This window comes from Ahaetulla prasina, chromosome 2, assembly GCF_028640845.1.
Source record: "Ahaetulla prasina isolate Xishuangbanna chromosome 2, ASM2864084v1, whole genome shotgun sequence".
Classification (NCBI taxonomy): domain Eukaryota; kingdom Metazoa; phylum Chordata; class Lepidosauria; order Squamata; family Colubridae; genus Ahaetulla; species Ahaetulla prasina.
This window is the reverse complement of record NC_080540.1, coordinates 202889902-202915577: the sequence shown is the minus strand read 5'-3', so window position 1 is coordinate 202915577 and position 25676 is coordinate 202889902. Positions and strand designations below refer to the sequence as shown.

Below are 25676 nucleotides of genomic sequence, written 5' to 3'. Positions count from 1 at the left end.
GAACTCTGAGTTCTAGGCTTCCCTTAGGCTTTAAAGCCACCTGGGGGATTAAGGCTGGTCATTCTCTTAGAGAAAAATGTAGAAAAATTGTTGCAGGGGAAAGAGAGAGAAGGAGTATTAGATACATCCACTGTCTATATGTGAAGGGTAGGGGGATAAAAAAAGGATACCCTTGATATTTAGGAATATTGAATTTATTAGAAATAACACTTTAATTTTGCAAAAATATACACAGTTTGGAACTGCCTATATTCTCAGATGATATCTTAATAAGTCTTTGTTCCTTGCTAAGGACTTGAATTATTAAGTTTTCACTGTCTCATTAATTGGAAATGACAAGCCTGCAAATCACAATTGCAGTTGTAACCTGAAGACTACCTATATGTGACAAAGGTATGTCATAATTTCATATGTACTTGATATTCAATAATGTATATATAATATTAATACTAAATTAATGATAATTATTTACCTTGAAACATGCTCTACTGCATCTTGGAAAAATACCAGCCTGACCTCTTTAGAGCTTGTTATATTGTAATCATCAAGGTAGTCTTGTAAAACTCCGATAATCTTTTCCATGTCAGGTAACTCTTCATAAAGTCTCTCAGCTTTCTCTATTCCAATCTACATGGTATCATTGAGAAAAATCAGATGAATATAATGAAGTGATAATTTAATGACAATTGAGAACAGACACTAATCAAAGAAATGTAGTGATGACAGGAGTGAAACAAGGTTGACAGAGATTATACAAAACTAATGCAGAGAGAAAAGTAGCTTGTCACACCTCCTAGATCTATTTGAAAGCATTTATAGCCACAAATGTGAGAGGCAAGTCTAGTCAGAGACTGCTTCCCTGTGCCTCCAACACCGACCAGGAGGGAATTTCCTCTTTCCTGACGAATCATCCGAGCAATTCTAGGAAGAAAATTGAAATGACATTTGACTTTGATAAAACTTAAAAACACCATTCTACCGTGACATACTGAACGTACAGGAATTGAAGCAGAGGAGTTTTCTTTTAATACTCTCCCAGGACATGACTACAATACACAGCTTGGTTCAAGAACTCTCTTATTGTGGCTCAGGAATCACCCTTACCCACATAACTAAAATTTGATGGCAAAAATCTCAGTGTTTCCTGTGTTAGATTTGGTTACCCCTTCTGACCAGGCAGAATTAAGTTTATGAAATATAATATAATCACCACCAAACATGTTCTGGTTTATGAATTTGTGGTATGTTTTACTTTGGTACAAGGTCTATTGATGGCTTCAATGGCATAGGTTGCTCACTGGCATTTTCCTTCTGTGTTCTTTGCCCTATTTGCATACCATTTCTTTTCTAGTTCTGTTTCATATAGACTTATTTTTGTTTTATATTTTACCTATTTGTACCATATTTACTTTTAATATGACTTAAATAGTGCTTTCTACATCTTTGACACATGCATCTTTTTCCTATCCTCTTCAGTGTTCTCCAACCAAATATCATATGTTACAGTCTTTCTGCAATCTCTGTAGAATATTTTTAGATTTCAACAGGCTATGGTGATAATCTTACTTTATTCAAGTGTCACATTACCTAAAATATGGAGAAGAAACTGACCTAATGGTTGGTTGGTTTATAGCTAGCTAGCTAGATATAGCTATAGATGATATAGAGATATAGAGAATGAGATAGATTAAATATATAGACATATAAATTATAATACAATTTAGATTATGTATATGATCTAGTTTTGGTTCACTCTGACAAAGGAATTGGTCTGGAACTCAGGAACTCTGAGTTCTAGGCTTCCCTTAGGCTTTAAAGCCACCTGGGGGATTAAGGCTGGTCATTCTCTTAGAGAAAAATGTAGAAAAATTGTTGCAGGGGAAAGAGAGAGAAGGAGTATTAGATACATCCACTGTCTATATGTGAAGGGTAGGGGGATAAAAAAAGGATACCCTTGATATTTAGGAATATTGAATTTATTAGAAATAACACTTTAATTTCGCAAAAATATACACAGTTTGGAACTGCCTATATTCTCAGATGATATCTTAATAAGTCTTTGTTCCTTGCTAAGGACTTGAATTATTAAGTTTTCACTGTCTCATTAATTGGAAATGACAAGCCTGCAAATCACAATTGCAGTTGTAACCTGAAGACTACCTATATGTGACAAAGGTATGTCATAATTTCATATATACTTGATATTCAATAATGTATATATAATATTAATACTAAATTAATGATAATTATTTACCTTGAAACATGCTCTACTGCATCTTGGAAAAATACCAGCCTGACCTCTTTAGAGCTTGTTATATTGTAATCATCAAGGTAGTCTTGTAAAACTCCGATAATCTTTTCCATGTCAGATAGCATTTTATTTATTAATGAATGCATATCCTAGTTTTCAACTATAACATCCTACAAAGCAATTTGGAATATGTCATAAGATACTCCCTGGCTGATTGATATGGAAGAAAAGAGGACTCAACAAGGTGGTTACTGATCCATTGCTCAGCAATGAACAGATGGGAATACATCGTTTTTAGGTATTTTAAATTTTCAACTGTCTAAATCTAAGTGATGTATCTAAACCTTCCTTTGATAAGCTCAGCTGTGGAAAACATATTTGCAGTACGCATATCTGTCACTCTCAAGGCTTTCTTTTTACAAATATAACTTCATATTTTTACTCATTTATGAATATAACTTTCAAGAAAATGTACATATTTTGTTTCTTCGTGGGGAAAAAACTGATGTTCTTATCATGAAAGTATGCTTTTTTTAATCCCCTTGTCATCTAAGCAGAAATCATAGTCTAAGTCCATGACCTACTGATGCTGTCAACTATTATAAATGAAACGTACAAATTTGCAGTGAGACTCTCTATTCAACATACTGTATATAAATAAGCTTCCGGAAGATGCCTGGAGCAGGGAAGTCTCCCTTTCCTTGGCTGTACATCTAACAAATTATTTGAAGTCTAGAATTTAGCCTTTTGGGAAAATTTATATAAAAAACACCTAGTGCATGTTTTTTGCTGACACCAGATCTATGTTTTGATTTGAAGTCCAGGAGGTCTACAAATCTTCTGAGGGTCCTAAGAATTGTTCTTCAAAAAGAAATGACAAAATGAGGACTACCACTTAAAACAATTTTGTATCCTTATTATAATTAATATCTGTGTATATATATATATTTTTTTTGTTTACATTTACATTTACATTTATACCCCGCCCTTCTCCGAAGACTCAGGGCGGCTTACAATGTATAGGGCAATATATTGAGGACAATTCCTTCATAAAACTGAAAGTAAATTCAATTTAATGAATCACATCAGTTATATAGGTAAATATTTAATTAATAAATTTTGTGAAATGAGTTTCAGTGCCTCAGAGATTACTCTAGGAACTATTCCAAAGCAAAGGAGCAAGAAAACCATCAACATGTTCATTCCATATGTTTGTGCCATGGCCATCTGCTGATCAGCTGTTTACTTTCTGCACTGATTTGATCTGTCAGTTCTGAAAGCAGCTCAGAATTTATTCCTAAATATGACACTTCCAGAAAATCTAACAGACACTTCAAATCGAAGAACATTCCATCTCAATAAAAGAGACACCATCATTTGTGGGGGGAAGGAATTCCGTGAATGTTATTAAGCTTAGGCATCATTCCGTTCTAATATTTAATAATTATGTAGATTTTTCATGTAAAAAAATAACAGATGTCTTAAAACTAACAGAGATTTGGCAGAGAGAGTGGTTTTAAACTTCACTCTAGCCTTTTCACTCTTTGGGGTCTATTACTTTTTATATTTGAAACAATACCTAACTACATATGATTTTCTTCCATTTTTACTGCATTTATAGTCCACTATTCCTTCAAGGCCTGCATTTGGACTATACTTGGGAATTTGAATGTTTTTCCAGATCAGAAACATAAATTGATTGTAAAATAAGATACTGTATTATTGTTCAAGCCTCTCTATTATTGATCTAAAAACATTTTCATGGTTTTATGGAATGCCAGCAGCAAAGTCTGATTATTAAGATACAGTAGTTATTGTAATATTGGATGCTGAAATTCATACATCTTTCATAAGGGTAAATCAACTTTGACCATAGAAAGGCTGATACAGAAGGACATTTTTAAAATAAAAAAATAAAGCTAATCTTAAAGTTATGATTCTATATATGTTGGTAATATGCTCACCTTAATGTAATCTCCAAATAAGATAGGTTTAGATGCAAATGAGTCTGGGTCAACTGAAACTCCAAAATATTTGCCTACAAATTAAAATAACTGGTTTGCTGATTTGTAAGTACAGAATGTTTATGAATAAAAAAATTAATTAGACATACACAAGTACATTAAATAAGGATTCTTACTAGCCATGTCGCTTAACATAGAATAAAAATATTGTTTATCTTCATTACAGATGAGACGGTCATGAAAAATTCTTTGGCATTCATGACAGAATAGTCTAAATATCTGATTCTGGTCTCGAACTGACACTGGATCACACTGCAGTATACCTGTATAGAAAAATAAATGCTACTTACACAACAAGCAATCTTCAATACTTTTAAAAATATGTACATATTCACCAACTGATAACTGCAACATCAAACTATTATTCTATGCAAATTTGTGATTAGCTATCACAATAGATTATTATAAATGCAATTTGCAAGTAAATATTTTTCTGCGACATGCTACTGTTTCTAAGATATTCAAAAAAACACAGAAAGAGTTATACTAGATCAGACAAAAAGTCCAGCTAGGGCTGAAGTCTTTTCTCAGAGTGGCCGGCCAATTACTGAAGGGAAGCCCACAATTAAAATATGAACATAGTAGCAATCATCGGTCACGTTCTGCAGTATCTGGAATTAAGAGGCATGCTGCCTCAGTTCATGGCAAGACATAGCTTATCATGACTAGGAGTAGCAAGCCTTTCCTAGTTATGTTCAACGTCTGTGGCCTTCTTTTTCATCCCCCAGTGTGACAATCAGATTAGTATCAGTTCTTTCATGTGTTGATTGCAGTGCACTTCTGTAATCGGTCTGTGAGAATAGCCATGGGAGACAGGAGGAAGAAGAACTGCAGCCTAGTCAATGTTCAGAGAAGAGAATGAGGGTGGAGGGAGGAACCTTCTCTAGTTCTCTGGAAACTAAAGGTAAGGAAGGAGAGAAGTGCTTTTCGATTCGCAAGATTCTGTTATTGTAACCTTAAAATAAAGGTAGTGTCAGTACTCCTGTATTTGTTTTCTTGACTGGATTACCTCAAAGGGATATGAGCTATGTAGCAAATATAGTAATGTTTCAAATATAATGTATGTTTTTATTGTATTTTTACAATCTGTTTTATGAGTATTTTAGATGTACCAGCATTTAAGAACCTAGTATGTTAAACTAAGCAACTGAATGTTTAAATCTAAGAAGGTTAAGATTTTTTTATACATGGCAGAAGATCAGAAGAATTATTATATAATAATAGAAGTCAAATCCACCCCTAACTTCTAAAAATAGATACCTGATATGTGCAATTCTTCAATTCAGCCCATAATTTATATTACTGAGTGAAACATTTGTTAAGTGTGTTTGCCCCATTTTATAACTTTTCTTGCCATAGTTGTTAAGTAAATCATTGCATTTGTTATGGTTATTATATGAACCTGGATTCCCTATTGAATTTGCTTGTCAAAAGGAGATCGCATGACTCCAGAACACTGCAATTGTCGTAAATATGAACCAGTTGCCAAGCATATGAATTTTGATCAAGTGACCATGGGGATGCTGCAACAGTCATAAGTGTGAAAAATGGTCATAGGCAGGGATGAAATGCTACTGGTTCGCTCCGGTTCATGTGAACCGGTAGTGATAAAAACTACAGGTTCGGGGAAATCGGTAGTAAAAAAAAGCTACAGGTTCGATTGAACCGGCAGTTTAAAAAGCCACTGGTTTGGGCGAACCGGTAGTTAAAAAATGCTACTGAACCGGTATTTCCGATGATCAGCTATAGCGCAGGGTTTAGCTTTGCTAGAAAGCAGGAAATCCTGCTTTCTAGCAAAGCTAAATTGTGCGCCACAGCTGATCCCTTCCTCACTATTCTACTTACCTTCCCAAGCCTCCTTTTGCCTCGTAATCTGTATGTGTGTGCGTGCGCAGCGTGCATTTGGTGTGCACTGTGCATACAGCGCGCGTTTAGTCAGTGAACCAGTAGCAAACTGGTTCTGATTTCACCATTGGTCATAGGTCACTTTTTTCAGTGCCATTGTAACTTTGAATGGTCACTGAATGAACTATTGTAAACTGAGGACTACCCGTAGTATTCAGGAAATACTTCTTTTCAAAAATGCATCATTTTAAGCACCCACATAATGCTCCATGCTTGGTTTTTTTTAAAAGCTAAAAAGCTTCGAATATTTTAATATTTTTGCACTTAAGGTGCTGCAGGCCTTTGGTCATCATGGTTACTCTGCACGTTCTTAGGTCCCATGGTGTCCTTCTTGAGGCAATTATGAGGAAAGAGGTAAGGTATCAAGTGAGTTCAAAGGTACAAAGGTATACAATATCGGCAGTTTTATTTTTGATTTCTTTCCTAGTGATCCTCAATATTTCATATGCCTTTCCTCAAGCATCCTTATACCGCATTGACATTTTCATTAAGCTGCCTTCTTACCTGAAGCCCCCTTATTTCAGAAAGAGGCTGAGCTCCTTGAACACCGGGGGCGGGCGGCATTCTCTGCAATACTCAGCAGCTTAGCAGCAGGATTCAACCAACAAGTGAAAGGCCTGCTGAGATCCATTGCATGGAAACAGCTCAATGTTAACCATCAAAAAAATGGTCTTTATATTGAGTTTGAATTCTTGACCCTATGTATTTTTGTTTTATCACACACAAAGCTCTTTTCTACTTCATTTAGTTTTATGCCTCTCTTGACATACCTCTCACTTCTTTATAGCGAAGTATTTACTATAATGTAAATTTATAGAACAAGTATTCTTTTAGACAAAGCTATTTTGAATAGCATGTCATATTTTCTGTTTTTCTTTCTTTTCACCAACATTTGCACATATAGAATAGAATAGAATAGAATAGAATAGAATTTTATTGGCCAAGTGTGATTGGACACACAAGGAATTTGTCTTGGTGCATATGCTCTCAGTGTACATAAAAGAAAAGATACGTTCATCAAGGTACAACATTTACAACACAATTGATGATAATATATCAATATAAATCATAAGGATTGTCAGCAACAAGTTATAGTCATACAGTCATAAGTGGAAAGAGATTGGTGATGGGAACTATGAAACGATTAATTAAATTAATTAAATTAAATTAATTACTGCAGATTCAGTAAATAGTCTGACAGTGTTGAGGGAATTATTTGTTTAGCAGAGTGATGGCCTTCGGGAAAAAACTGTTCTTGTGTCTAGTTGTTCTGGTGTGCAGTGCTCTATAGCTGCTTTGAGGGTAGGAGTTGAAACAGTTTATGTCCAGGATGCGAGGGATCTGCAAATATTTTCACGGCCCTCTTCTTGATTCGTGCAGTATACAGGTCCTCAATGGAAGGCAAGTTGGTAGCAATTATTTTTTCTGCAGTTCTAATTATCCTCTGAAGTCTGTGTTTTTCTTGTTGGGTTGCAGAACCGAACCAGACAGTTATAGAGGTGCAAATGACAGACTCAATAATTCCTCTGTAGAATTGGATCAGCAGCTCCTTGGGCAGTTTGAGCTTACTGAGTTGGCGCAGAAAGAACATTCTTTGTTGTCCTTTTTAATGATGTTTTGATGTTAGCTGTCCATTTGAGATCTTGCGATATGATAGAACCCAGAAATTTGAAGGTTTCTACTGTTGATACTGTGTTGTCAAGTATTGTGAGAGGTGGAAGTATGGAAGGGTTTTTCCTAAAGTCTACCACCATTTCTACGGTTTTGAGTGTGTTCAGTTCCAGATTGTTTTGGTTGCACCACAAGGCTAGTCGCTCGACCTCTCGCCTATATGCGGATTCGTCATTGTCTCGAATGAGACCAATCACTGTTGTGTCATCTGCGAACTTCAGTAGCTTAACAAATGGATCATTGGAGATGCAGTCATTGGTATACAGAGAGAAGAGAAGTGGGAGAGCACAGCCTTGGGGGCCCCTGTGCTAATTGTACAGGTATTTGATGTGATCTTGCTTAGCTTCACCTGCTGCTTCCTGTTTGTTAGGAAGCTTGTGATCCACTTACAAGTCTGTTCCGTACCTGTAGCTGGTTTAGCTTAGTTAGAAGAATGTCTGGAATGATGGTATTGAATGCTGAACTAAAGTCTACAAAAGGACCCTTGCATAGGTCTTTGGAGACTCAAAATGTTGTAGGATGTAGTGCAGAGCCATATTAACAGCATCATCTGTTGATCTATTTGCTCGGTATGCAAATTGCAAGGGGTCTAAAAGCGGATTCGTGATGGTTTTCAGGTAGGAAAGCACTAGCCTTTCAAAGGTTTTCATGACTACAGATGTTAGAGCAACTGGTCTGTAGTCATTCAGTTCCTTGATGGTGGGCTTCTTGGCACTGGGATGATGGTAGAGCGTTTGAAGCAAGAAGGAACATAGCACATCTCTAGTGATTTATTGAAAATATGGGTGAAGATGGGGCCAATTGGTCAGCACAGACTTTTAAGCAAGAAGGAGTTATCTTGTCTGGGCCTGGAGCTTTTCCTGGCTTTTGTCTGTGAAATAGGTCCTGCACTTCCTTTTCTGTGATCACTAGGGGTTGTGAACCCAATGAAATGGGGTCAGTTGTAGGAGGCTTGGCTGTTGTTGGTGTGTCTGAGATGGGGTTGTGGAGATAGGTGGCTGTAGTTTCCTTTCAAACCTGCAGTAAAACTCATTCAGGTCATCTGCCAGTTGTTGATTACCTTCAGCCTGGGAAGGAGGTTTGCCATAGCCGGTGATATTTTTAAGAGTTTTCCACATGTTTGCTGGTTCATTTGCTGAAAATTGATTCTTTAGCTTTTCAGAGTAGCTTCTTTTGCTGCTCTTATCTCCTTGTTAGTGCATTTCTGGCCTGATTGTACAGCATTTTATCACCTTTTCTGTAGGCTTCCTCTTTGGAATGTCATAGCTGCTTAAGTTTAGGTGTAAACCAAGGTTTGTTATTACTGTGTATTCGCAAGTTCCTTGTAGGTACACATAGGTCTTCACAGAAGCTGACATATGATGTTACAGTATCTGTGAGTTCATCCAGGTCTGCAGAGGTATCTTTAAAATATTCCAATCAGTGCAGTCAAAACATGCCTGTAGCTTTAATTCTGATTCCTCCGTCCAGGTTTTCACTGATTTAATTATTGGTTTTATGGCTTTAAGTCTTTGCCTGTAAGCAGGTACAAGGTGAATCATGCAATGATCAGAGTGTCCTACAGCTGCACGTGGTAAAGACCGATAGGCATCTTTTAGTGTTGTGTAGCAGTGGTCTAGAGTATTCTTGCCTCTGGTGGGACAATTGACATGCTGAAAGTATTTTGGTAGTTCTTTCCTTAAGTTTGCCTTGTTTAGATCTCCCAAAACAATGGCCAGTGAATCAGGGTGTTTGGCTTCAGCCTCCATGATTTGGTCAGCTAGAGTTCGTAATGCCTCGTTTACACAGGCTTGTGGTGGGACATAAACAGCAATTAGAAGAAATGAGGAAAATTCACGAGGCGAATAGTAAGGTTTGCAGTTGATAATTAGAGTCTCTAAATTGTTGTCACAGAATTTGTAAATTATGTTAAAATCTTGACACCAGGTTGAATTAATATATAGGCATAAGCCTCCTCCTTTCTTTTACCAGATGTTTCTGGTACCCTGTCTGATCGTTCAATTTGAAATCCTGGAATGTTCAGGCTGCTATTTTCAATTGATTCATTTAACCAGGTTTCAGAGAAGCATAGGACTGCTGAATTGCGAAAATCAGAATAGTATTTGTTTAAGAGGAGTATTTCATCCATCTTATTTGCAAGTGAGCGTATATTTGTTAGGAAAATTGAAGGCAGAGGAGTTTTAGTGCGAGTTCTTAGCTTGATTAAGATCCCAGATCGTTTACCTCGTTTCCTTCGTTTCCGTCGTTTGGTTTTTTTAGTAATCCATGGCTCCGTGGGAATTGCCTCCTCCTGTGTTAGAATCTCCTCCGTGTTTGTAAAGACAGGCGGGGGTGAGATTAAAGAAAGCTGCTCCTTAAAGAAATGTTCCTTAATTTTTAGCAGATGGTCTCGTGAGTAGGAAATCCGTAGTGAGTCACAGAGAACAATTAGAAATAAAGAAACAATTAGAGAGCATTTCACCGAGGCAGCCTTCGTCGGCGCCATCTTAGGTGCAGAAGATATTAAGATATCTTCATCCATTATCTCTTTACCAAACCTTCTACCAAGGTACACAAGGATGAACAATAGAGCTATCAAATTGAGAGGCTATTCCACAATGCTGGCATTTCAGCTGGCATTTCAGCAGAAAAGTAGCACCTCCTTGTCTCACAACCAAAATATGGGAAATAGTAATATTAGTAATTCATGTTTATCATTAATCACACAATCATATCTAGAGAGGACTGCAGAACGCAATCTTACCAGTTTATCAAATTAAGGTTGGTTCTATCCACTAATGAAAAATCTAACCGTGTTTGGAATGTTGACAGCATTACTGTTCCTCACATAAAATGGTGAGGGAGAAACTTTAAATATAATCACCCAGGTCCCCCTCCCTCCCCAAGATATGCTTATGGGATCTATGTAGAACTCAAGAGCTATTCTTGAAAATAAAGATGTTGCTAAGTAGGCATAGGATTGGAACTAACGCAACACTCTTGCTTATCCATATATTTAAATTAAATAGCCCTGAACTATATACTTTTAATTGTGGAAATTCTTTCCTCTTTCCTCCCTCTCTATTTTTTTTAGTCCACACCTAGAAAATTCCTGGAAGGATATTGAAAAACTGGAGTGTGTCCAGAAGAAAGCAACCAACATAATTAGGGTCCTGGAAGGAAAAATTTATGAGGAACATTTGAAGACATTTGGATATTTAGTCTGGAGAAGAGAAGACTGCAATCAGATGTGCATTTGAATGGCTGCCATGTAGAAGACCAAAGCCAAAAATAAATGGATTTAAATTATAATGAAGCAAATTTTGATCGGATGTTAAGGGGCATTTCCTAATGGCACAAGCTGTTCTGTAGTGGAATAGGTTGCAGCGGGAGAGGGTGTGGATTTTCTTCGCTGGAAGAACTTAAACAGAAATTGAATGGACATCTGTTGGAGAAGTAGTAATAAGATTTCTACACTAAATGTGGAACTGAACCCAATTAATGTTCTCATTTTCAACAACATCTAGTTATGTGAACTTTAATGCTTAGAATTCTCAGCAATGGTCATCTTGGATGTGGAATTCTGGGATTTATTTTATTTATTTATTTATTAGATTTGAAGTTCTTGCATCTGGAAATTACCAAAGTTGGGAAACACCAGACAAGATGAGTTCTAATCAATATATTCTCTGATTCTATGTGTGCTTTAGGAAATACAATAAAGGTAATAGGATTGTCCACTTCTGTTCAGATAAAAGTACATCAGAAATACATAGTTAATACATAGTTAATACATCAGAAATACATAGCACCTATTTCACAGACAAAAGCCAAGAAAAGCTCCAGGCCCAGACAAGATAACTCCTTCTTGCTTAAAAATCTGTACTGACCAATTGGCCCCCATCTTCACCCATATTTTCAATAAATCACTAGAGATGTGCTATGTTCCTTCTTGCTTCAAATGCTCTACCATCATCCCAGTGCCAAAGAAGCCCACCATCACGGAACTGAATGACCACAGACCAGTTGCTTTAACATCTGTAGTCATGAAAACCTTTGAAAGGCCAGTGCTTTCCTACTTGAAAACCATCACGGATCCGTTGTTAGACCTTTTGCAATTTGCATACCGAGCAAATAGATCAACAGATGATGCTGTTAAAATGGCTCTGCACTATATCCTACAACATCTTGAGTCTCCAAAGACCTATGCAAGGGTCCTCTTTGTAGACTTTAGTTGAGCATTCAATACCATCATTCCAGACATTCTTCTAACTAAGCTAAACCAGCTACAGGTACCGGAACAGACATGTAAGTGGATCACAAGCTTCCTAACAAATAGGAAGCAGCAGGTGAAGCTAATCAAGATCACATCAAATACCTATACAATTAGCACAGGGGCCCCCCAAGGCTGCGTGCTCTCCCCACTTCTCTCTGTATACCAATGACTGCATCTTCAACGATTCATCTGTTAAGCTACTGAAGTTCGCAGATGACACAACAGTGATTGGTCTCATTCGAGACAATGACAAATCCGCATATAGACGAGAGGTCGAACGACTAGCCTTGTGGTGCATCCAAAACAATCTGGAACTGAACACACTCAAAACTTACGGGACCGCCTGCTGTTACCTTATGCCTCCCTTATGCCTCCCTTATGCCTCCCACCGACCCGTACGCTCACACAGAGAGGGTCTTCTCAGGGTGCCGTCCGCCAAACAATGTCGGCTGGCGGCCACCAGGGGCAGGGCCTTCTCTGTTGGAGCTCCTAAGCTCTGGAACGAACTTCCCCTGGCCTACGCCAAGTGCCCGACCTTCGGACCTTTCGCCGTGAGCTAAAAACACACTTATTTATTCAAGCGGGACTGGCTTAAGAGTTTTATTAATTTTAATTGGGATTTTATTATTTTAGGGTTTTAAATTTTAAATTTTTTAATGTCGGCCACTTTGTAATATGCTTTGTTTTAAATTTTTTGTTTTAATTGTATATATATTGGGTTTTTTATCTTTTGGCTGTACACCGCCCTGAGTCCTTCGGGAGAAGGGCGGTATAAAAATCTAATAAAATAAATAAATAAATAAATAAAACCGTAGAAATGGTGGTAGACTTTAGGAGAAACCCTTCCATACTTCCACCTTTCACAATACTAGACAACACAGTATCAACAGTAGAAACCTTTAATTTCTAGGTTCTATCATATCGCAAGATCTAAAATGAACAGCTAACATCAAAAACATCATCAAAAAAGGACAACAAAGAATGTTCTTTCTGCACCCACTCAGTAAGCTCAAACTGCCCAAGGAGCTGCTGATTCAGTTCTACAGAGGAATTATTGAGTCTGTCATTTGCACCTCTATAACTGTCTGGTTCGGTTCTGCAACCCAACAAGAAAGACACAGACTTCAGAGGATAATTAGAACTGCAGAAAAAATAATTGCTACCAACCTGCCTTCCATTGAGGACCTGTATACTGCACGAATCAAGAAGAGGGCCGTGAAAATATTTACAGATCCCTCACATCCAGGACATAAACTGTTTCAACTGCTACCCTCAAAACGACGCTCTAGAGCACTGCACACCAGAAGAACTAGACACAAGAACAGTTTTTTCCCGAAGGCCATCACTCTGCTAAACAAATAATTCCCTCAACACTGTCAAACTATTTACTAAATCTGCACTACTATTAATCTTCTTATAGTTCCCATCACCAATCTCTTTCCAGTTATGACTGTATGACTGTAACTTTGTTGCTGGCAATCCTTATGATTTATATTGATATACTGACCATCAATTGTGTTGAAAATGTTGTACCTTGATGAAGGTATCTTTTCTTTTATGTACACTGAGAGCATATGCACCAAGACAAATTCCTTGTGTGTCCAATCACACTTGGCCAATAAAAAAAAAAATTCTAAATTCTAATTCTAAATTCTAGTTAATTAATTTGAGACCACACAAGCCAGCCAATATTATTACAGTATTTGGCATTACATATTATATATTTCACTAGGGCTATAAAACGAATTATTTTATCTATAATTGCACTGGATTCATCTGCTTTTTGAGTATGATTGGTACAGATTGTACCACTCTGTTTTGACGTTTTCTCTAACTAACCTCTTCAAAATAAGCATCTGTGCTCAAGAATGTGGCAGTAGTTCTAAAAATACTATATTAAGTATGATACTTTTAAGAAAGAGCACGCTAGCAATAACGTTATTTACAGCTAAAATATGAGAACAAATCCTCAGTTTACAACAGTTCATTTAGTGAGCATTTGAAGTTACAACAGCATTGAAAAAAGTGACTTATGACCATTTTTCACTCTTATGACTGCGGCAGCATCCACGTGATTTACATTCGGATGCTTGACAACTGACTCACATTTATGACGGTTGCAGTGTCCCAGAATCATGTGATCTCCTTTTGTGGTCTTCTGACAAGCAAAGTCAATGGAGAAACCAGATTCACTAAACAACTGTGTTACTAATTTAAGAACTGCAGTGATTCACTTAACAAATGTAGCAAGAAAACCTGTAAAATGGGGCAAAATTCACTTAACAAATTTCTCACTGAACAACATAAATTTTGGACTCAGTTGTGGTCGTAAATTGAGGACTACCTGTACTTAAAAAAATTAAATGTATGTAACATGATAAATATAGACAATAATTGCTGAAGATGTGAGCACAGAATTTGAACAACAAAAAACTCTTATATGGAACAGATGTACCTTACCTTGGACACATTTTGACAAATCACGTAAATTAAACACATAATGAGATTTTGCTGGTGTTGGGAGCAGATCAATGCTCATTCTTTGATATATTTCAACAGCAGCCTCCACTATACTACTTGCACACTGCTTTACTGCTTGGGCAAATTCAGCTAGGAAGCCTTTCAGAATTGCCTAGACCAAGGGAAAAACACAAAGCTAAATATTTAATTTTCTTTCTTTCTTTGACAACAGTTTTGATTTTACAAAATCACTAAAAGTGAATCTATAGCTCTATATCAACCCCAAATAACCAGCATCTGTAAAAAGTGCTGTAATTCTTCATCTACTTTGACTACCATTTTCTACATCTACCAAAATTCTCAATTCATTATGATGGGAGTGCCAATTCATAATTTGCAAACAAATTAAAGCAATAAGGAGGCATCTGAAAGCAAGAGCATTATATTTCATTGCCAAACACATACAAGGTTCTGGATCAATGCAGCTGATGGAAAAAATTCCATTGTGCATCAGAGCAATTCATCTGTTCATAGCTGGAACATATAGATTTGGCTTTCAGTGTTGCTTTTTTAAATACTATAATTTTCTTTAATTTGTAAAGCTACAGAAAGAAAGAATGCATTTGGAAGGTATGCAGAGAACATTATCTGTACAAATGAGCATTAAAATGTTTTTTAGCCTGAAAACCTTTTCTTCAGTAAAAGCAATCTGAAAAAAGGTACATTTTGTTACTTTGAACATAAGGAAGTTTTGTCTAACCCTGTTTGTTTATTTAAAAGATGGGTACGGGGCACCCATTTTAAGAACGAAACTCTCAGCAGAACAAAACAATACTAAAAACCAGAAAAGCAATTAAAACAATAAAGCCAAAAGCAGAAACTTGGGTCTGGTTGTTCAGTTATAGAGGTACGTTTGCTATTTTACATTCTGATCTAAATGAAATTATCAGCAGCTTTAGCCCAGCTGTCTATCTGGATCTAGCACTACACCACAATATGCTAAGACAGAAAACCCAAAGAAATACATATATACTTTGTGTTTCTTTTATGTAGATAGATGGTGATACTTACCTGAAAAATTTGTTTAAGGCTATGTTCAGAGGGTGTTGGAAGGCATAGCATAGCAAAATGCCTTATAAAACGTGGGGTAACTGGATTACGTCCACCACCAGGAGGTGCACAAGCTGAACAAATAGTTACATCCTGGGGAGAAGATGATTTGTGTGAAAAGTTAATAATCTGTGATGCTATTATTTCTAAAGATCCCTGTTTATAAGTAGAATATATTTATAAGTAAACCATAACTCAATATACTGTATCTAGAGTATATCTAGAATATCTAATAGAAGATATTCTATTCTTACTTCAATTTTTGATTTGGTATCAAAGTACCTGTACTATGAGCATAAAGGTTTAGCTCACGTTTGTACAATTCTGAGTTCTTCTACAGTTTTGAATATAAAGGAATCCAGATGGCATAACACAGGGATCTTGACAAATATTGACCTAGCCAAGTACAAGAGTAATTTGATCAGAAAACTGCTGTCCTCTAGTGGATTGTTTCTTCTGGTGTTTAAATTACAGGAAAAAATCAGCAGATTTTACTTTGTCACAGCACAGCTACTGACTGTGACCAGACATTAATAAATCAGGGGTGAAAATACATAGTGTCATGCAGAGTATTCAAAACAGGTGCTTTACAAAATGTACTATTAGTAATGGAACATCTCTTTAATGTGTTAAAACAGCCCCTGTCTCACATCTGCTTCAAAGGCTATTTCTGGCCCTCTGTCCATGTGTGCATAGGCACTTTGTTTTACTAATAGTCTCAGCAGAAACATTATCTTGGAATATATGTCATGCCCAGCATATAATTTGTTATATACTGTTGTTGTTCTCTATCCCCATCTAGTGGCCAGGGCCAAATACCAATCTGTATTGTTTGGAAGCTGACCCACTCCTTTAAGAGTCATCTATCCATGATCCCTCATTCCCAAAACAAGTGCATCCTGGGAAATCCGATTCCATTTCCTTTAACATTAAGAAAGAAACAGAAGTATCAGGAAGAACTTCATTCATTCATTCATTCATTCATTTTTGCCTGCATTTCTATTTTCCCAGTTTCAACGATCCTGTTCCTTTAATAAAGCATCCAGATCTACACACATGGTCTGCTTTATTGGAGGACAGGTGGGTTTATCTGCATGTCAAGCTGCAAACAGAGTAATATACATACAGAAAACCCAACTCAACCTTTAAACCAACTGTTCAGCCTTGCAAAGAATGCAGCTTGCATTAACACTTTGAAGAGAGGGAGAGAGGGAGAGGGAGGAAGGGAGGGAGAGAGAGAGGGGGGGGGGACTTCATTTGTGCCGATCTGCCTTCAAAAAGCACTTCTTTCGAATAGTTTGCAGAATCCTAGGCACTATGTCACTGCCATATCGTAGTCCACTTCTGCCAAGGTACAGCTGCATTCCTGGTAAGCTCCCCATATTATTTGGCCGTTTGCCAAGGATATGATCGACTGGGAGAACAGAGCATGCAAAGGTCAAGCGCATACCCTATTTCATCGTGCTCCTTTCAGCTGTAATTGTCATGTGCCCTCTGATACAGGTCTGGAAATCCAATCACACTGAAAAAAAGGGCACATGAGGGAGGTCACCTTCACCCATTCTCCCTTCCAGCCTAATCATTCACATGGTAATGAGGTGAAGGATTGGGAAGCACTGGGCACCTGTGGTGACGTAAATAGCTTTTAGACCTTAAGGCAGCCCAGACATGCCAGGACACAGAAGTGCCCAGGAGATAATACCATTAAGAGTTTTCTCTCTGAAAGAGAATAGTTTATAACACATAGTTGCTTTTCCTGAAAAAAGGAAATGATAGATCATTCCTGCCTCCATTTCTCCTGAGGGTCCTTCCTGGTAGTTATATCTGATCCAACCTGATATTTTTGTCTTAGGGGTAGGAGATGCCTGCTAGTAATGAAGGTCACTGAGTAGCCAACGCTGAACATTTGCAGTCCATTTTGGAGCATAAATTGAAGGATTACACATCAAAATAGGAGCCCCAGGCCTTATAGAGTTTAACATAATCTTTCTGATTTTCATGTTAGACCAAAAATTGCTAAAGAATGCACCTCTGAAAAGCAGCCATTTTGTCCCTGAGTGTTGGCAGATTGATATGGCATGGTATGAGATCTGCCTGGATCAAACATACACTTAAAAGAAAATATCAGATGATGCAATATTTGAGCTTCCAGATGGAAGAATGGGATGTGGAGGCAATACACATGCCTGCAGTAACTTGCAAAGGGAATGTTCACAATTTCTCTTATGAACAAAGCTTCTCTCCGAATTTACCTTCTTTCTCCTGGTGTTGCAATTGACTAGAGTCCTTGGGAATTGGGCTGTTATACAAATTTAAATAATAACAAGAACAACAACAGTTGGGAAATCTTGCAAATGCAATGACACTTTTTGGTAAATCTGTGACACAAAAATATGGCATAGATATACACAGAGAACAATAATAAATTAACAGCTTGTTCTACAGGGCAAAGCCTCCATTATATGCCACAGTGTTCCTTGCTTGTATGAACTGAAGTGAAGAATGTCTTACAGAAACAACAAGCCTCAAAACTCTACATGCATCAGTATCCAGCCCTTGGGAAGGAAGACCGTAATTAGCACTATTTATAGCATGTCTTTAATGAAACATGGAATTAGAACAGTCAGAGGCACTGAAAATAGACTTACATGGATTTCCTTCCAAAACAGTTTATCTCGGTCATAGAATCCTCCAAAGTCTTGGTACTGTCTAAGTAGTTCAATAGGGGGCTGTGAGCCATAACGATCCAGTTTCGGCATGTTTAAATCATCCACAAAAATGATCACTCTTTTTTTCCCTGGTGCTCCTAAACAATACATGATTAAAGAAACCACTGCTAGTAAGCCTTGCCATAGAATAAAGATACATACACCGAATATTTAGCATTTCGGTGTGCATTAATTCTGCTAACTCTACAATTCTGATTCTTCAAATGTTCGTTTACACTTAGCCCTACCACAAATTCTGTGAAGCTCCATTTAGATGCTTGAGCTTAAACAGATGCCATATAAAGCAGAATGTGAGGCATGCTTCTCACAGTAGCCTGAAAAGAAATATGCCTGAAAAAGGATGGTGGGTAGATTGTGTGAAAGCACACATCATCATTTTGAAGAGCCACACATGAAGATAGCCAGTTTCTTTCTCCCATGTACCACACATTTATGCTTGCTGATGGAATGGCAGACTGGTTATTGAACACAAACGAGCATCTGTCTGTGCTCTAGTTTCTAATCTGCAGTCTTAAGAGAAGATGGATAGTTAATTGTTTGACAAATGTCAGGCAATGCAGTTCCCCTGGGAAATCAATATAGCAGAAGCTTGCTTCACCCAGAGGAATAAGGCAAATGCATGCAGAAGGCAGCAGGTTGGCCAGCTTATTGGCATGTGTGTTAAGTATTTGCTATCCAAAAACACTAAAGGAAGGATTCTGATAAGTCTACGCATAATGGATTAAAAAATGCCATTACTTGTTGTGAAAGGGGCTTGGCAAACCAAAGAAAGTAGACAGGATACTTCCCTAACATGAAAACAGGACACTTCCTTAGGAAGCAAATACTTGGACATAGCACTAATTATATTTTTATTTTGTGAAAAAACCCAGGAAGGATGGATCTATATTAAAGTTTATTTCTTCTATGATCTGATTTAATCTCTAAATGAATTGAGAATTTTATTTAAAAAATCGTGGGCGAGATTGGAATGGTTTCCAGATTACTGTACAGATAGTCCTCGACTTACAACAGTTCAAAGTTATAGCGGCACTGAAAAAAGTGACCTATGACCATTTTTCACACTTATGACTGTTGCAGTATCCCCATAGTCACATGATTTAGATTTGGCTACTTGACAACTGACTCACATTAATGACGGTTGCAGTGTCCTGGGATCATGTGATCACCTTTTGTGACTTCTGACAAGCAAAGTCAATGGGGAAACCAGATTCGTTTAACAACTGTATAACTCATTTAAGAACTGAAGTGATTCACTAACAAACGTGGCAAGAAAAGTTGTAAAATGGAGCAAAACTCACTTAACGAATTTCTCACTTAGCAAATGAATTTTGGGCTCAATTGTGGTCGTAAGTTGAGGACTACCTGTAATACCAAGAGGACAACTAATAAACTGTCAGGCCCAAAATAAAAAAGGACACGTGGCAATTCTTCCAAGGTGAGTTCTTTATTGTTTCACACCTATAGACAAAACCTTGCCAGACTAAGGATTCTACTATTTGCATTTACAATATATTCTGAGAACCATTAGGGAGGTGCTGTCTTCATCTTCTTTCTCTCACACAAAATATCTAGGCTAAATTGCCTCTTACTCTTCTGGAATGCACCCACTCTCTCCTAGGGTTCCATCTCCTCACTATGTTCCATTCCATATAACGGCACGCAAACAGAGAGGAAGTTCTCAGAGATATATATTTTACTAACATTTCAAAACATTTACTCAGAAAATACAAGAATATCTGATTTGTAGCTGTAGAGATATTTAATAGGTTTTTTTTAACAAAGGTAAAATGACTACCTTAGAGCAAATATATGTGTAAAAGACTATGTGCAATAGAGTTTGAGCAAGATCAGATAATCAGTTCTGATTATCTGATGGACATAAATGGACATAAGTTGTCACTAATTCTGCATTTTTGAATCAGAAAAGAGTAAAGCTTTATCAGAGGCAGAAAGGGAACAGTCTACAAAAACCAATTTGGGGTAATGACCACCAGTATTAGATTCACGGGTGATATAATGGTTACTAAACAGTTGTCTGTAGTAAAAACCTGCTGAGGCCTCTCTGAAGTGAGACAATTGCCAACAGGATGAAGACATATGGCAATGTTTTAACATCCCTTCTGCAGAAGAAGCAATTGCAAAGAAAGCTGATCATATCCTTAGTAGGGCTTTCTTAGTAGGAAAAATTGAAGAGATTGACTGGACAGCAAGAGAAACTGAAGAGGTCACACCGAAGGGATGAGAATCGTCAGAAGGCAAGCAAATCACAGGGGGAAACAATTAAATCAGGCATACTACTTCTGAATGCACACAATTTTATCATCAATAATGGCAACTAAAAGGCTACTTTCAACAAATGAGAAGTCTTTTTGCCTTATTGCACATAGTCCTCAATAAGTCCAAGCATTAAAGTCATGGATATCAAAAGAATTCAGTTTGTCAAACAAAACTTTAACACCACCAACCACTATATATTTGACAGAGGGGGTTTGCTGACTAGTCAGCTAGAGACCACATCTGAGAACTAACTGATCTTCTAGAAAATATTGAAATAAGGCATACAGCTTTCCTAAAGGGAAAAAAAATGATACGTTGTCATTCAGGGCAGAGCTGGTCTTCTAATGTGAATTTCTGCTCCCTAACCCCCTGCCTGTACCATCTTTACAATAATAAAATAAAGGTGAAGGTGAAATAAAGAAAATACAGCAATTACTTTTTAGAATTAAAAAGTAGCTGCCTAAAATCACTGAGACATAATCAAACAACAAGAGCAAAAATGCTGAAAAAGAGGACAATCATAAACATTAGTAATTTGTATTGGAGTATTCTACAGGTGTCTATGCAATCATTTTTGAGAGTGGGAACTTAACCTGAGCAAGTATTAGTGACACAAGATTGACATCTACATCAGAAACGAGGATTGTAATTTATAATAGATAATGTATTTACAGAAAATACATTATAGGGCTAATCAAAGCCTGGCCCTTGGATAACCACATTGTAGCAGGAAAAGAGTCAGAGCCTATGCACAGAAGTCAGAATTGAAGATTAACTGTCTTTCAGATAAAAAGCAACAGGGTGTTGAACAAAGAAAGCCCAGAAAGTAAATCTCTAACTCTTCATCTACAATTTTCTCCTTATGGTCAATAGGTCATAGCTATTAGATTCAATCCTCCAAGCTCTCTAACAATTTGGGATTTATTTATTTTTTGTTGTTGTTAGTTGTGAAGTCGTGTCCGACCCATCGCGACCCCATGGACAATGTTCCTCCAGACCTTCCTGTCCTCTACCATCATCTGGAGTCCATTTAATCTCACGCCTACTGCTTCAGTGACTCCATCCAGCCATCTCGTTCTCTGTCGTCCCCTTCTTCTTTTGCCCTCAATCTTTCCCAGCATTAGGCTCTTCCCCAGTGAGTCCTTCTTTCTCATTAGGTGGCCAAAGTATTTCAGTTTCATCTTCAGGATCTGGCCTTCTAAAGAGCAGTCAGGGTTGATCTCCTCTAGGACTGACCGGTTCGATCGCCTTGCAGTCCAAGGGACTCGCAGGAGTCTTCTCCAGCACCAGAGTTCAAAGCCCTCAATTCTTTGGCACTCAGCCTTTCTTATGGTCCAACTTTCACAGCCATACATTGCAACTGGGAAAACCATAGCCTTGACTATACGTACTTTTGTTGGCAGGGTGATGTCTCTGCTTTTTAGTGTGCTGTCTAGATTTGCCATAGCTTTCCTCCCCAGGAGCGTCTTTTAATTTCTTGGCTGCAGTCCCCATCTGCGGTGATCTTGGAGCCAAGGAAAATAAAATCTGTCACTACCTCCATTTCTTCCCCATCTATTTGCCAAGAATTGAGAGTGCCAGATGCCGTGATCTTAGTTTTCTTAATGTTGAGTTTCAAGCCAACTTTTGCACTCTTCTTCTTCACCCGCATCAAGAGGCTCTTTAGTTCCTCTTCTCTCTGTCATTAGAGTGGTATCATCTGCATATCTGAGGTTGTTAATATTTTCTCCTGGCAAACTTAATTCCAACTTTTGATTCATCTAGCCCTGCCTTTCTCATGATGTGCTCTGCATATAAGTTAAATAGGCAGGGCAACAGTATACAGCCTTCCTGGACTCCTTTCCCAATTTTGAACCAATCAGTGGTTCTGTGTCCAGTTCTCACTGTTGTTTCTTGACCTGCATATAGGTTTCTCAAGAGACAAATAAGATGGTCTGGTACTCCCATCTCTTTAAGAACTTGCCACAATTTGTTGTGATCCACACAATCAAAGGCTTTAGCATAGTCAATGAAGCAGAAGTAAATGTTTTTCTGGAACTCCCTAGCTTTCTCCATGATCCAGCATATGTTGGCAATTTGATCTCTAGTTCCTCTGCCTCTTCGAAATCCTGCCTGTACTTCTGGTAGTTCTCGATCCACATACTGCTGGAGTTTAGCATGTAGGATTTTAAGCATAACTTTTCTAGCATGTGAAATGAGTGCAATGGTGCGATAGTTTGAACATTCTTTGGCATTGCCTTTCTTTGGAATTGGAATGTAAACTGACCTTTTCCAATCCTGTGGTCACTGTTGAGTTTTCCAAATCTGCTGGCAAATTGAGTGTAGCACTTTCACTGCATCGTCTTTTAAGATTTTTTTTTTGCACCCATTGCATTTTTCTGGTAGCCTTACATATTTGCACACCTTTCTAGGTTGCTTTGCTCTTTCCCACCCAATGTTTTAATCCTTAGCTCCTCCTCAAATTGCATGCCTCTATTTCTTCTCAAATTAAATAGTTCAGCAATACAGTATCTGATTTTGATTTTCTCAGTCCCTAACTGTTGACCATGCTGGTTAGGGATTATATATAATAGAAATATATGGAAGGCATCGTATTGGGGAAGGCTACTTTTCTTTGTGCACACAGCTTTGAATGAGTGTTGACTTCTGGTGACTGCCTGAACAAGTCCCTGCAGTTTTCTTGACAACATTTCAGAACTGGGTTGCCATTGTTTTCTTCCTTAGGCTGAGAGAGAGTGATTGGCCCAAGATCACCCAGCTGTCTTTATGCCTAAGGCTGAATTCCCTGGTTCTAGCCTTACACCAACTTTATATAAGCCATGATGCAATAATAACATTTTGTGTAAATTAGATATTTATAGTACATTAGCAATAACGATAGCACTTAGTCTTATATAGCACTTCATAGTGCGGTATTGTATCACAGTAATAAGGGATGGAGCTGATATTAAAAGATAATCACAGTGCATACAATGGCACATGCTAAGATAGGGTATCTCTGTTGAGCAGTGAGGAAATTAATATATTTTATAGAATCCAAACAGGTACTGTGATTTTGCACTAAAAGGAAAAATGCTAATGTACCATTTTCAGAACAACTGTGAGAGTATTTATTTACTTATTTATTTAAATTTATTTTTTTTACAGTTCTGAACTACCTATCTCCCCCAGAGGGGGATTCTGGGCAGTGTACTTTACACCAATAATTAAATTAACTGTTAATTTAAATCTGAAACAGAAGTTGTCAGATGTTCTGTATTCATGCTTTGGTAGGACTAGCAATAATAGCTATCTTTTATCGACTGGATATAATGGTATATATCTTTCATTTTCTGGTGAATATTGGCGAGAACTATGACAAAGTCCACCAGTAAGTTTAAAGCTAAAATCAGGCATTTCAGAGCACATTGTCAGCAAGGAGGCAGGCAAATATAAATAATATGTAAAATAAATAGCCTAACAGCTGCAGTAAATCAGTTTTACGTTTTCTTCTAGCAATATGTTGTTAAAAGTAGAGAACAAAAGAAAGCCTTGGAAATTCTGATGTGGTGAAGGCAACAGAAGACAAGTGGTAGCCTATGATCATCAGAACCAAAGAAAGCTGTGCACAGCAAAAAAAATGATTTTTTTTAAATCAAACTGCCTTTAGCGTTACCTATAAAACAGTATAATTACTTGCATCTAAGGCAGGCTTCTCCAACCTGGAGATCATCAGATCTTTCGGTGCTGCAAATCCCAGAATTCCCAGCAGGGAATTGCGGTTTAGATTTATCTAGGGAAAAGCTGTTCTAGGGAGCAAATCCCATGGGTCCTGGCAAGGTAGATTAATCTATAAAGGAATTTTGTGAAGAAATATAGTTTATTTTGCCGTTTCCATTGAAGGGAAAAGGAGGCTCATAATTCTATCCTCTTTTCTTTCATAATAGTTTGGTAAAGCAAGAACAATATATGGCAAAACCATGTTTAGGTTAGAAAGCAAAATATTTTTCTCTTGAACACACCTATTGACAAGATACATTCAGAGCATGAAAAAAAGTCCTAACATAAAACACCTCTGCGCTTTGACAGACTTGAACCCCAATTTTGACAGATGGGCCCCATCTAACAAAATTAAATTCAATGGTGTGAATAGACTGACCCCTTCTTTGTGGCAACCCCTTAGATATTGGAACACCGCTATCATGTCACCCCTAGTCATTCTTTTTATTAAACTAGACATATCCAGTTCTTGCAACCATTCTTCATAGGTTCTAGCCTTCAGTCCCCTAATCATCTTTGTTGCTCTTCTCTGCACTCCTCTCAACATCTTTTTTATATCATGGAGACAAAAACTGGTTGCAATATTCCAAATGTGGTCTTACCAGGGCATTATAAAGTGGTATTAACACTTCACATGATCTTGAATCTCTTCCTCTTTTAATGCAGCCTAGGACTGTATTGGCTTTCTTGGCAGTTACAGCACACTTCTGACTCATATTTAAGTGATTGTCTACTGGGACTCCAAGATCCCTCACGCAGTTGCTACTATTGAGTCAGGTACCACCTATTCTATACTTGTACATTTGGTTTTTCTTGCCTAAATGTAGAACCTTACTTTTCTCCAAACCACCTGAAGGCTGGACAAGAATCAGCGGATGGAAACTAACCAAGGAGAGAACCAACCTAGAACTAAGGAGAAATTTCCTGACAGTTAGACAGTTAGAATTAATCAGTGGAACAACTTGCCTCTAGAAGTTGTGAATGCTCCAACACTGGAGATTTTTAAGAAGAATTGGATAATTATTTGTCTAAAATGGTATAGGGTTTCCTTATTGAACAGACCTCCAAGATCCCTTCCAAATGTTATTCTGTTATTTCTGCAAAAAAATCCTTAACTATTCATTAGAATCTAAGTTTTCGATCATGGCTATATCCCAACTTTTAAAAGGTGGAGGGGCTGGGTTGTCTATTTCCCACATATATCCATATTACTCAGGGTTGAGTGACATGTA

The 25676-nt window shown here is 37.5% G+C and overlaps 1 protein-coding gene across 1 annotated transcript in view; it reads right to left on the bottom strand.

The window, feature by feature from the left end:
- Positions 1 to 25676, bottom strand: part of DNAH6 (dynein axonemal heavy chain 6) — a 187960-nt gene that overhangs the window by 101678 nt on the left and 60606 nt on the right. The window contains exons 37-42 of the mRNA XM_058168036.1: positions 18325 to 18482; positions 15638 to 15769; positions 14567 to 14738; positions 4392 to 4538; positions 4216 to 4289; positions 473 to 627 (exon numbers count right to left, since the gene is read on the bottom strand). Coding sequence (XP_058024019.1) covers positions 473 to 627; positions 4216 to 4289; positions 4392 to 4538; positions 14567 to 14738; positions 15638 to 15769; positions 18325 to 18482 — 838 coding nt within the window. The remainder of the gene's footprint in view (positions 1 to 472; positions 628 to 4215; positions 4290 to 4391; positions 4539 to 14566; positions 14739 to 15637; positions 15770 to 18324; positions 18483 to 25676) is intronic.